The sequence below is a fragment of the Dipodomys spectabilis genome, unplaced genomic scaffold (genome assembly GCF_019054845.1).
Source record: "Dipodomys spectabilis isolate Male_0828 unplaced genomic scaffold, ASM1905484v1 ptg000096l, whole genome shotgun sequence".
Classification (NCBI taxonomy): Eukaryota; Metazoa; Chordata; class Mammalia; order Rodentia; family Heteromyidae; genus Dipodomys; species Dipodomys spectabilis.
In genome coordinates this window covers 33,103,004-33,116,630 of record NW_024870773.1, presented here as the reverse complement: position 1 = coordinate 33,116,630, position 13,627 = coordinate 33,103,004, and the positions used below count along the sequence as shown (strand labels likewise).

At 42.2% G+C, this 13,627-nt stretch overlaps 1 protein-coding gene across 1 annotated transcript in view; it reads left to right on the top strand.

The window, feature by feature from the left end:
• Positions 1 to 13,627, top strand: part of Prkdc (protein kinase, DNA-activated, catalytic subunit) — a 181,105-nt gene that overhangs the window by 150,486 nt on the left and 16,992 nt on the right. Inside the window, exons 70-76 of the mRNA XM_042685966.1 lie at positions 944 to 1,118; positions 4,367 to 4,560; positions 5,378 to 5,582; positions 7,058 to 7,218; positions 10,517 to 10,728; positions 11,067 to 11,154; positions 11,247 to 11,390. Of these exons, the coding sequence (XP_042541900.1) occupies positions 944 to 1,118; positions 4,367 to 4,560; positions 5,378 to 5,582; positions 7,058 to 7,218; positions 10,517 to 10,728; positions 11,067 to 11,154; positions 11,247 to 11,390 (1,179 nt within the window). The remainder of the gene's footprint in view (positions 1 to 943; positions 1,119 to 4,366; positions 4,561 to 5,377; positions 5,583 to 7,057; positions 7,219 to 10,516; positions 10,729 to 11,066; positions 11,155 to 11,246; positions 11,391 to 13,627) is intronic.

Here is a 13,627-nt window from a genome sequence, read left to right as displayed (position 1 = left end):
AAGGGAAACAACCAAAATGTCCACCAGTAGATGAATGGATAAGGAATATATGGTACATCTGTGAGCAGGTTATTATTTGGTTATAAAGAGGGATGAAGTACGAGATGGATGAACCTAGAAAGCATGCCAAATGAAAGAAGCCAGACAGAAATCTTTTCTGGTATCGTTTTGATGTAATGGCTGCCAGTGGCTAGGGACAATAGTTGGTGACTACTAATGAACAGGAATCCTGTCTTTAAGCTTATAAAAATGTTCTGGAGGGCTGGGAAGGTGGCTCAGTGGTAGAGCGCTTGCCTTGCATGGATAAGGCCCTGGGTTCGATTCTTCAGCACCACATAAGCAGAAAAAGCTGGAAGTGGCGCTGTGGCTCAAGTGGTAGAGGGCTAACCTTGAGCTGAAGAGCTGAGGGACAGTGCCCAGGCCCAGAGTTCAGGCCCACAACCAACAAAAAAAAAAACCCAAAAAACAACAAAAGAATGTTCTGGAATTAGATGGTGGTTGTCTGACTTTATAAATATAGTAAAAAAGAAACAACAAAAACGAAAACCAAAACTAATCCAAAATGAAAAGGCCTATTCCTTCTGGGCATTGATAGCTCACACCTGTAATCCTAGCTCCTCAGGAGGCTGAGAGCTGAGGTTTGGGCAGGAAAGTTCATGAGACTCTTATTTGCAACTAAGCATCAAAAGAGCCAGAAGTGGATCTGCAGCACAAGTGGTAGAGCACTAGCTTGGGGCAAAAAGCTCAAGGACAGAGCCCAGGTCCTGAGTTTAAGCCTGTTATTAAAAAAAAAAAAGATAGCTGAGGAAATGGACTGGTTGGTTCAATTCAAGGTCATGCAGAAAGAGAATCTCTTTGAAAACTTCCTTTGTAAAATAATTGTTTTTCCAAACTGTCTACTTGAATGTCTCCATGGCTTTTTCTTTTTCCTCTCTTCATATAGAGCAATTTTGCACTTGCCATGAAACTGCTGAGGGAGCTACATAAGGAATCCAAAACAAGAGACGACTGGCTGGTGAAGTGGGTGCAGAGCTACTGCCAGCTGAGCCACTGCCGGAGCCGCACCCAGAGTGCCCCCACGCAGGTCCTCACCGTCCTGAAAACCGTTTCACTGCTGGGTAATTACGTTGCTCTTGTCCATATTATTACGTTGCTCTTGTCCATATTATTATTGTTGCTGTTGTTATTGATTTTTTAATTTTTTTGCAGCACTGGGATTGAACTGAGGGCTTCATGCTTGTTAGGCAGGATATAATGAACTACACTCTCCATCCTTTTTGCTTTAGTAATTTTGGGGATAGGGTCACACTGTCTGGGCTAGGATATACTGTGATCCTCCCATTCATGACTCCTGTTTATGGGTGGTATGGTAGGTTTATGTTGCTGTGCACTGATTTTTCTGTTGAGATACACTCCCATGGACTTCATTTGCCTAGGCCAGCTTGGAGCCAGTATTAGCTTCCCACAGAGTTGGGATGACAGGTGTGTGCCACTACACTCTCAGTATTGATTGAGATGGGGTCTTAACAACTTTTTGCCTGTACTGGCAAATTTGAGATCCTCCCAATCCCTGCTTCTTTTTTTTTTTTTTTGGGTCCGGTCATGGGGCCTGAACTCTGGGCCTGGGCGCTGTCCCTCAGCTCTTCAGCTCAAGGCTAGAGCTCTACCACTTGAGCCACAGCGCCACTTCCGGCTTTTTTCTTTTTGCTTATGTGGTGCTGAGGAATCGAACCCAGGGCCTCAGGCATGCAAGGCAAGTGCTCTACCACTGAGCCACCTTCCCAGCCCCCAATCCCCACTTCTGTAGTAGATAATATAGATGCGAGTTACTGGTGCCAAACTAAGTTTTGGGTTTTTTTTTTGTGTTACAGCTTCGAAAAATATTTTTTTTCTTTTTTATTTTTTTGGTCCGGTCATGGGGCCTGAACTCTGGGCCTAGGTGCTGTCCCTCAGCTCTTCAGCTGTGGACTAGCGCTCTACCACTTGAGCCACAGCGCCACTTCTGGCTTTTTTTCTTTTTGCTTATGTGGTGCTGAGGAATGGAACCCAGGGCCTCATGCATGCAAGGCAAGCACTCTACCACTGAGCCACCTTCCCAGCCCCATCGAAAAATATTTATATATATATATATATATATTTTTTTTTTTTTTTTTTTTGTCGGTCGTGGGGCTTGAACTCTGGGCCTGGGCATTGTCCCTCAGCTCTTCAGCTCAAGGCAAGTGCTCTACCACTTGAGCTACAGCGCCACTTCCGGTTTTCTGGTGGTTTATTGGAGATAGGAGTCTCACGGTCTCTCCTGCCCGGGCTGGCTTTGAACCACGATCCTCAGATCTCAGCCTCCTGTGTAGCTAGGGTTACAGGCGTGAGCCACCAGCGCCCAGCTCGCAAAATATTTTTGATGCTGTTTTTTCTGACATGTGGCAATGGAGTCTTAGTAATTAACTCTTATAGGTACAGCAAAGGATGTCACAGAGAAAGATGTTATTTCTTTGAAAATAGAGCCAAAGATCTGGAGCCAGACAGCTACATATACTGATGATGCTATCCAGGATGATATTTACAGTTTCTATTTCCTTAATTAAAGTTTTTCTTTAGACCCTACTTCACCAAACTTTATGTTAGTGGTTTATTTGAAAACTTCAAGCTTACACATAAGTTGAAAAATACTAAACAAGAATTGTTTTCCTTCTTAGTTCTGTTCTTTTCTTTCTTTTTTGCTGTCATGGGGCTTGAACTCAGGGCCTGGGGACTGTCTCTGAGCTTCTTTGGCTCAAGGCTAGTGCTCTACCATTTGAGACACAGTGCCACTTCAAACTTTTTTCTGTGTATGTAGTACTGAGGAATTGAACCCAGGGCTTCATGCATGCTTGGCAAGCACTCTACCACTGAGCCACATCCCCAGCTCAGTTCTGTTCTTTTCTTGATATAGCCTCTCTGCCTGAAGGGAGCAAAGTTTTCTTGGACATGGTTGGGTGTTCCGGTCCTGCCTCTGTGTGCTTAAGGGTATGGGGTGGCACTGCCCAGAGATGGAGCATGTGCCTGAGCTGCAGCCTCAAAAAAAGAGCAAGAGGGGTCAGCACTCACTCTGTGTGACCCATTATTATTTGAGTCATTATAGGGACAGATTTGCTAATGCTAAGAGTATGAGCATACTTGCCTAACATCCGTGATGCCCAGACTTTGATTCCCACACCGTAATCAAAGCAGTCCTGCAATTACAGGTTGTATTGCTTATAGTTTGTAACTGCTGTTTTTGGAACAGTCCAGTGTGTGAAGCACTGGCAGGAAGTGGTTGGTGGCAGGAAGAAGGGTGTACTCTTGCCAGGATTCCTGGAAGCACACGTTGTCACACTGCTGGATACTATAGGCCTAAGCCCTCCCCAGCACCATATGATCAAAAGTGTGACTAGGGTTTTAGGTGTGGCTGTTGTTTATCAGTTTTATGACACAGTATCAATTTAAAACTCTATTCCAAGGTATTATTGTGTATGCATAAAAGTATTATAAGAGCTATTTTCTGTTATCCAAGGTGCTTGGATAAAACTTAGAATGGTGGGGCTTGGAAGATGGCTCAGTGGTAGAGCGCTTGCCTTGCATGCCTGAGGCCCTGGGTTCGATTCCTCAGCACCACATAAGCAAAAAGAAAAAAGCCGGAAGTGGCGCTGTGGCTCAAGTGGTAGAGCGTTAGCCTTGAGCTGAAGAGCTGAGGGACAGCGCCCAGGCCCAGAGTTCAGGCCCCACGACCGGACCCAAAAAAAAAAAAAACAACAAAACTTAGAATGGTGATGCTTGAATGAAAGATTTAATTACTAGTTTTAATTACTTGGCTTCTGTGCAGTTACTTTTTTCTTTTTATCAATGTCAGTGTTTATTTCAATTGCATTTATGTATATAGTGCCTCTTGGTTATAACCATGCCTCTGCTACCCTCCTTTCTCCCCTTTCTGCATCCCAAACTATTCTTACCAAGTTTCCTTGTTCCATTTTCACACATTTTGATTGAGTCCACTGTTTGTCTTGTTACAGTTACTTTTAACAAAATTTTAATGGAAAATGTTTTTCCATTAATAAGTGAGTTTATGAAATTCTTGAACCAGCTCTTGAGGCCAGTTTTTCTGTACTTCCAAGATTTATTTTAGTTAATACCTTAACAGCAAACAACTTTTTTTTTTGGTCAGGGGTGGGGCTTGAACTCTGGACCTGGGCACTGTCCCTGAGCTCTTCAGCTCAAGACGAGTGCTCTACCACTTGAGCCACAGTGCCACTTCCAGAAAACAACTTTTATACACTGTGAATGGTTTCTATTTAGCTTAATATACTTCATTTTAAAAATTCTGTTTCTTGTTTTGTCTTTCTTAATCCAACAGAAGAGAACAACACATCAAGCTACTTAAGCAAAAATGTTCTGGCTTCCTGTGATCAGAACATTCTCTTGGGTACCACTTACAGGATCATGGCTGATGCTCTCAGCAAGGAGCCAGCCTGTCTTGCTGGCATGGAGGAGAGCAAGGCTAGACGGATCTTGGAGCTTTCTGGATCCAGTACAGCAAGTACAGAGCGGGTAATAGAAATGTTTCTTGTTTGTGTGCGGTATGTCCTTCATGAGCACATAGACTTCAGGCCACAGGAAAATGACAGTGATAGCAGCATGTTGTGTTTTAAAAATAAGTTTGACAGCCATGCACAGCCAAGTTTCTTTTGTTGAAAATTGATGTACTCCATCTGTTTCCTGTTTGTTTGAATGATACAAATGTTTCATGATTAAGACTGGGAACTTTGTGTTGTATTGATGTGGAGAGTCTTCCCTGGATTTCCTTAATGAAATTTTACCACTAGTCATCATTCAGACGTTCCTACTTGTCTGTGGGACAAAACAGCCTGTTTTTGTAGTTAGTGTTGTCTAGCTTAGCTTTTTTCAAATTGCGTGTGTTTTAATAGTAGCAACCTCCTCCTCATCTCACTGAGTCCTGCCACACTTCAGTGGTGAGGCTTTGTCTTCTCACATGCTGACATCAGCAGTGTCTGAAGACAGACAGTATAAGACACCATGTTCCTTCCTTATCATAAATCCCCAGTGGTACTGTAGTATCCTGCTGACCTGCCCTGGCTCTGTGTGGCTCATGGACTCTCTGGCTTTTTCTCTTTTGTTTGGCTGTCTGTTGTATGCTCAGGACTTTACTGGGAGATTATTCCTCCTCACAACCAGGACTGACTTCTTTTTCCTGATAACATAGCTTTTGGCATTAGTAGTTTATTTTGTGATGGAGTCTTGCTGTGTTGTGCAGGCTGGCCTGGAACTCAAGTGATCGCCTGTGTCAGTTGGCATGTTCGATGTTCCTTTGAAGTTACTGAATCCCATAGGTGGTGTGTATTCACAGGTGATCACTGGTCTGAACCAGAAAGCATTCTATCACCTCACCAAGGCTGTGCAGTCAGTGGAGGAGGAGGCCCAGCTGTCCTCCTGGGGCCATGGACCTGTGACTGGGATGACCAGCGCTTATATGATGCTGGCTGATTTCTGTGACCAGCAGCTCCGCAAAGTGGAAGAAAATGCATCCAGTGACTGTCAAAAGAAAAAATCAAGTTAGTGCTGCTATGTCAGTATAATGTCTGGGGGAAATTGTAGATGCTTTTAGTTTTCCATTTGTATTCCAATGACAGCTTTCTTGAAAGAAGTCTATTGTCTTTTTTGAAGTCAATATCATCTCCAGGCACCATGGCCTGCCTTTAAAGAGTCAAGTTGTCTTCTGTATATCCCTTTGATTTACTTTGGTTTATTTATTTACTTTTGACGTTGCTGGGATTTGAACGCAGAACCTTGTGAATAGTAAGTAAGTGCACCTCCCAAGCCCAAGGTGTTTTGAGATAGGGTCCTACAGTGTAGCCTAGGCTAGTCTGGAGCCCAGGATCCTGTGTTTTCATGTCCCAAGTGCTGGGATTATAGGTATCTGCACACTCCACTCATTTGCTTTATTTCTACTGTGTGTTTGTGTGTATGAGTTGGTACTGGGGCTTTTGCTTTAGGACCTTCCTTATAAGCTTGTTTTTTTTGTTTTTTTGTTTTTGCTGATGGCTCATGCTCTACTGCTAGAGCCACACATACATTCTAGCATTTCTTTTCTTTTTCTGGTTAATTGGAGATAAAAGTCTCATGGGCTTTTCTGTCTAAGCTGACTTAGAACCTCTATCTTCAGTTCTCAGCCTCTTGAGCTAAGATTTTAGGCATGAGACAAAGGTGCCCAACTTCCTCATATTTTTGTTTACAGTATTGATTCATATAGCTTGCCTTTTGTTCTGGGAATAAATTTAGTAATTAGCAGCTGACCATTATGCATATTGTGGTTCATGAAGAGTGTATACTCTAAAAGAAAAATTCAGCTTTCAGATACAAACACAAAAATGTATATGATGTTTGTTGATTAAAAGTAGTTGTTCAGGGCTGGGAAGGTAGTGATAGAGTGCTTGCCTAGCATGCATGAAGCCCTAGGTTTGATTCTTCAGTACCACATAAACAGAAAAAGCTGGAAGTGGTGCTGTGGCTCAAGTGGTATAGTGCTAGCCTGGAGCAAAAGAAGCTCAGGGACATGCCCAGTTCAAGCTCCAAGACTGGCAAAAGGAAGGAAGGAAGGAAGGAAGGAAGGAAGGGAGGGAGGGAGGGAGGGAGGGAGGGAAAGGAAAAAAAAGAGAAGGAAAGAAAAGTAATTGTTCAAAAAGAGGGCATTACAACTGGGCTACCTATAATCCTAGCTACACTAGTGACTGAGATCTGAGGATCAAGGGTCAAGCCAGCCTGACAGTCAAATCTGAAAGACTCTTATCTCCAATTAACTAAAAAAAAAAAAAGCAGGAAGTAGAGCTGTGGCTACAGTACTAGCCTTGAGCAAAAAAGTTAAGGGCAAGTGTGAGGCTCCTGAGTTCAAGTCCTAGTACTGGCACAAAAGAAAAAAGAACAATAGCATGATAAAAATAGCCAAAAGGGAAAATTGTTATCATTTGTCTTGTTGATAGCCTGTAAGTGGATGTGTTGATCATTGTTTTCCTATTTCTGTCCTTCAAAGTTACAGATTCTGTAGAACTGGAGACTTATCCAGCACTTGTGGTGGAGAAAATGTTGAGAGCTTTAAAATTAAATTCCACTGAAGCCAGACTCAAGTTTCCTAGATTACTTCAGATCATAGAACTGTATCCAGAGGAGACCTTGAGCCTAATGACAAAAGAGGTTGGTAACCTAGTGAATTTCCAGAACTTAATAAAGACACTCACATTAATGGCTCAAGTAGTAGTAGGGCACCTGTATGGCAATTGCAAAGCCCTAGATTCAAATCCCAGTACCACCAAAACAAATTCAAAACAAATAAAAAGAACACATTAGTTAGTGCCTTGCACATGCTGCAGCTTTTTCCAGACAGCATTTAATTCCGCTACATTTTAATAACAGAGAAAGTGTGTGTTTGCAATTACTCATTTTTCTCTGTCGATATTTGTAACAATGCTACATCTGAACAAGTGCCCGAAGACATCAAGGACCCAAAAAGTTGTGTCTGGGGCAGAGACAAGCTGTTTATTGCAAGTATAGCCCACACGAATGAAGTTGCTGTCTGTAACATCTGCTGATGCCTTGTGTTCAGTTGTTACTTGGCTAAGGGAGATGACTAAGATTGTTTGCACCCCACCTCCCACTGAGGCTAGTACTTGTTGATGGCACCATGCCCGCAGGACCTGAGTGAGGTGTTTGTGTGTGTGTGCACAGAGCAGCTTGCACCTCTGCCCGAGTTGCTCCTCAGCCTCGCTGGGACTGTACCTACTGGCTGGGCTCCTGTCCTGTGGGCACTGTCTGTGTGGGGAAGACTGTACCTGCGAAAGTGCAAAGCTGTTGCTTTGGAGATTTTACAGAAAGATCTATCTTAGATTGATCTTTGGTCTGTCTTAGAAAATAGGACCAAGTTGTGATTTGAAAATATAAGTTCAGAAAGGTTTGACTGGCACACCATTAAGTTTTATGTTATTTATTTATTTTCTGTGTTTTTCTTAGCATTGGAAATTGAACCCAGAGCCTTGCCCATAGGCTCGACTCCCTGACCCATATCCTAGGCCTTTCTTTTATTTTTATTTTGTTTTTATGATAGAGTGAGTCTGCCTGGGCTAGCCTTGAACTCATGATCCTCCTACCTCTGGCTCCCAAGTAGCTGGGATTACAAGTGTAAGCCACCACTCCTGCTGTGTTGCAAGTTCTTAAACAGTACTATCTCTGAGCTGTGCATCTGGTATGGTTATCAGGGCTCTAACTGTACTTTTCACTTCCTATGGATTTCCATTAGTAGGCTTTGCCGACAGATCTTAAACAGGACAGTAAAGTAAATTCAGAAATGCCAACTATGCGTTTTTCTTTTTCTTTTGGCCACTTCTGGGGCTTGAACTTCTGGCCTGAATGCTGTCCGGAAGTTTTTTTGCTAAGGCTAGTGATACCACTTGAGCCACACCTCTACTTCCGGTTTTTTGGTGATTATTTGGAGACAAGAGTCTCAGAGACTTTCCTGCCTGGGCTGGCTTTGAATCACAATCCTTAGATCTCAGCCTTTGGAGTGACTGGGATTATAGGCATGAGCTCCCTAAGTTCTTTTTGCTCAAGGCTAGCACTCTGACACTTGAATCACAGCTCACAGAGGTTAATTGGAGATAAGAGTCTCCTGAACTTTCCTGCCCGATCTTTGAACCTTGATCCTCAGATCTAAACCTCCTGAGTAGATAGGATTACAGGCATGAGCCACCAGCTCATGGCTATGTGTTTTTCTTAAAGATAAGTGAGGAGGTAATTAGGTAACGTTTATGGGCTTGATTTTTTTTCCTAATGTTTTATTTATATATGGAAAAATTCATTTTGAATTTGTGTTTTACACACCTTTACTCCTATCACAGGGGAGGTCTGGGCTAAATAGCAAGGCCCTCTCTCCGAAAACTGAATGAATGAATAGCTGACGTAGTTACTCAAACGTTATTTAGTGTTGTTATGACAGACACCTTGTGGTCTAACTCCTGCTGTCTTCACACATGCTGCCCTGTCCTCAGTTAACTAGGTACAGCTAGGAAGCTCCTTATGCTAGCATTGCAAAATATATCAGGGTTTGCCTTGAAAATAGCTCCTTTAAAAAATTAGAGGGAAACATGCATACATTTTCAAATGACTACTAAGTTTAGAGACAAAGGCCAGAAGCTATTAAATGGAAGACATTTCTCTTTATTTAATTTTAAATTTTATTATAAAGGTGATGTGCAGAGGGGTTACAGTTACCTGATTCAGGTAATGAGTACATTTCCTTTTGAACGGTGTTACCCCCTCCCTCATTCTTTCCCACTTTTTCTCCTTCCAACTTCCCTCCCACCACAGTTGTATAGTTCATTTACAACATAGTATCCAGTGGATTTCCCTGCTGAATTGGTTCACCTTTTGTCTCATCATTTCTGTGCTTCCTCTTCCCCTCCCTAAATCAGATACACTTTTAGACCAGACAAAGGGTATAGAAAGCAAAAGCAACAGACAGTAGGGAATAAACCAAAGAAAAAAGGAAAGAAGAAAAGAAAAAAAAAACTGCAAACCTCTTATTTCCATCCATCTCTTTGAGTTCTAGATGGAAGATATTTCGATATATATTATACCTAAAAGATCTGCCAAATGCCATAGGTACAATTTAAGAGAACACTAAGAAAAATAGATGAAACACAGAAAACTAACATCTGCATCTTCTGAAATAAATGGTTACAAAAGACCGGTAGAAAATAGCTAACAGAAAGGTATATATCTCTGGGATATATACCTGTACCCAGCTCTGTATGAGGTAGAAATGAGAAGATTACAATTTGAGGGTAACTCAGACAAAAAGACAGTAAGATCTTACCACAGTAAACGAGCTCATTGTGGTGGTTCACACCTTCAATCTTTCATCATAGCTAGGTAGGAGGTGGAGGTAAGAGGATGGTGGTTCATTGCCAGGCTCAGGCAAAAATACAAGACCACAACTGAAAAGTAAAGTAAAAATAAAAGTGAGCTGCTGTTATAGAGTGAAATAGCTGGGTGCTGGTGGCTCACGCCTATAATCTTAACTATCCAGAAAGCTGAGATTTGAGGATCATGGTTCAAAGCTGGCCCTAGCAGAAAAATCCCTGTGAGACTATTATCTCCAGTGAACCACCAGAAAACTGGAAGTGGCACTGTGGCTCAAAGTGGTAGAGTGCTAGCCTTGAGCAAAAGAGCTCAGGGACAGTGCCCAGGCCCCACGACCAACCAAAAAAAAAAAAAAAAGTGTGCTAAAGCTATGAAAAGCAGCAATATGTCAAGGCTGAATTCATTCTGGAAAACAAAGACTATGTGTTCTCTTGCACAGGAAATGTCTGGAAGAATACAGCAGTCACTTAATTGAAAGAAATCCAAGGAATACGAAATTTTATTTTGTATGCATGATGTTTTGGACAGATTTTTAAGTATTTTGTTTATTATTAAATTTCAACTATCTGTGTTTTAGATGTCTTGCATTCCTTGCTGGCAGTTCATTGGCTGGATCAGCCACATGGTGGCGCTACTGGACAAAGAGGAAGCTGTGGCAGTGCAGCCCACTGTGGAAGAGATTGCCAATCACTACCCACAAGCAATCGTCTATCCTTTCATAATAAGCAGTGAAAACTATTCCTTTAAAGATACTTCTGCCAGTCATAAGAATAAGGAGTTTGTGGCAAGGTGACATTATAGAATATTGAGTTAATTGCATAGTACAGAGTATAAAAAGGGTGTATGGTAAAAGCAAACACACAGAAACAAGTAGCTTTGAACTTTGTGTGAAGCAGAACACTTTAGACATCTATTGGATCTATCTTCTCATCTCAGTGATCCTATGATCATGATCATGATCTTAGATAATCTGTTGAGTCAAGCAGAGTAAATGAGATACATATACGTGAGTGATTATATGTAGTTGTACAATAGTTATTATAGGTATATATTATATCTATCTATATATATATATGCCTTGATCTTTGAAGATCTTTGATTACCTAAACTTGTCAAATTTTTTATAGGATCAAAAGTAAGTTAGATCAAGGAGGAGTGATTCAAGATTTCATTAATGCCTTAGAACAGCTCTCCAATCCTGATCTTCTCTTTAAGGTAGGAGAACATGTTTTGACACATAAAAACAGACTTGCAGCTTGACTTGATTCTTAGTCTTTTCTTTCCCTCTTTCTCTTCTTTTCACACAGGACTGGGTTGCTGATACAAAAGATGAATTAGGAAAAATTCCTGTAAATCAAAAAAACATTGAAAAACTTTATGAAAGAATGTATGCAACTTTGGGCAACCTGAAGTCCCCAGGCCTAGGCCCCTGTAGAAGGAGATTCATTCAGGTGAGGAAGAACACAACTGCTATGATTATACCACAGCCACTTGGAAGATCACTATTCATGTTTGGTGGCTTGCTGACGGACAGTTCTGGCTTTAGAATGCCCGTTGAATTTATGAACTTGCTTTACATCTTTCTGATGCCTTCTGCAAGGTGCTGATAGAACATGTTTAGTTTGGATGGTGGTGGATAGGTATACAGACTTCTAACTTGCTCATTCTGAGATCGGAAGGTTATGTAGCTTAATATACCTTAGATGATTTGGATATTCGATTAAGAAAATATTTTGTTCTTAGTTGAGTTGATTAATAGTCCCAAGCAGCACTGTTAACACAGGAGTAGGTGCTTGTAGATACAAAGACAGACTTAGTTTCTAAGGTCAGGGATTATGTGACAACTACTTATAAAAATCTGCTCACAGAACAGTGCGATAAAGGATATATATTTTCAAAATTATTTTAGAGCCGGGCACTGGTGGCTCATACCAGTAATCCTAGCTACTCAGGAGGCTGAGATCTGAGGATTACGGTTCAAAACCAGCCAGGCAGAAGAATCTGTGAGACTCTTGTCTCCAATTAACCACTCAGAAAACCAGAAGTGGCACTGTGGCTCAAGTGGTAGAGCACTTGCCTTGGGCTGAAGAGCGCAGGGACAGCGCCCAGGCCCAGAGTTCAAGCCCTGTGACTGACCAAAAAAAAAAAAAAATTCTAGAGTTTGAAGGAAAGCCATTGTGTTTGGAGGGAGTCCTGGGACAAGTGGAGCTTGCAGTGGGCTTGATGTGATTCCTCGCCTGCATAGGCACATATAGGCACTGTCTCCAGCATGCTTTCCTCCTTACTGCCTTCCCTGACCTTCCTCCTTCCGGTGGTCCAAAACATTTCACCATTCATTTACACTGACTTGTTTCCCCCAGTCCTTGTCAAGCTAACATTTATTCATGAAACATGAAGAGAGGCTGGGAAGGTGGCTCAGTGGTAGAGCGCTTGCCTCACATGCATGAGGCCCTGGGTTCGATTCCTCAGCACCACATAAGCAGAAAAAGCCAGAAGTGGTGCTGTGGCTCAAGGGGTAGAGCACTAGCCTTGAGCTGAAGAGCTGAGAGACAGCGCCCAGGCCCAGAGTTCAGGCCCTACGACCGACCCCCCCCCCCCCCCCCAAAAAAAAATGAAGAAAGTTAAGGACATAAAGGAGAAGTCCTGGCACTCAGGTTGGCAGTGTTGTCCAGCCCACCATCTTCAAGACAAAAGAGGATCTTCATACATTGTGGTTTTTTGTAAATAACTGCTTTGTAAGTAACTCAGGCCCTGAGATCAAGACTTAGTAGCAATGTGCCTGGGCTGGGCACTGTCCCCGAGCATTTGTGCTCAAGGTTAGCACTCTACTACTGGAGCTACGGCTTCACTTCCAGTGTTTTGATGGTTAATTGGAGATGAGTCATGGACTTTCTTGCCCTGGCTGGCTTCAAACTGTGATTCTCAGGTCTCAGCTTCATGAGTAGTTTGGATTATAGGCCTGAGCCACTGGCATCTGGTTGAATGGGATAATTTTGATAAGTAGAGATTTCTTTGGGTGGGTCATTGGGTGTAGTTTGAGTTAAAGACGTGAATGCAGGAACAATCAGGACTACTTAGGACCTCATGTGACTGGGTAGACATCTTTTTTTTTTTTTTTTGCCAGTCTCAGAGCTTCTTTTTGCTCAATGCTAGCACTCTACCATTTGAGCCACAGCCCCACTTCCAGCCTTTTTTGTTTATGTGGTACTGAGGAATCAAACCAAGGGTCTTGTGCATTCTAGGCAAGCATTCTACCACTAAGCCACATAAGCCTCTACATAGACATTTAAAAAGTACAGATAATACCACACAAACTGTGTAGTTTACTTCACATCCTGTTGTGTGCTATAAGTCCTTGAATAGACAGCAGGAGTTGTAATTACATGAGGTACTAGTTTGAATTTAAAACTAATGGGGTTTAGAAATGATAAAACTGTTACAAATTTTCAAAATACCGTTATTAAAACTGTGCCTGGATTTAGTTTTTGCTAGAGCAGTGGCCCACACAGTTTCTCATTTAAACACTTGCGTTTTCAGCTCTGCAGGTCATGTGAGTCTGTTTCCAGAACTTGCATCTGTGGTCTCTGTGGGACAGCAGCTCTAGACAGTGCTGTGGCGGGTTGGCCTGCCTGGCAGCATCCAGCCAAACCCCATATATAAAAAGCAGGCAGTGGGCTGGATGTGGCTT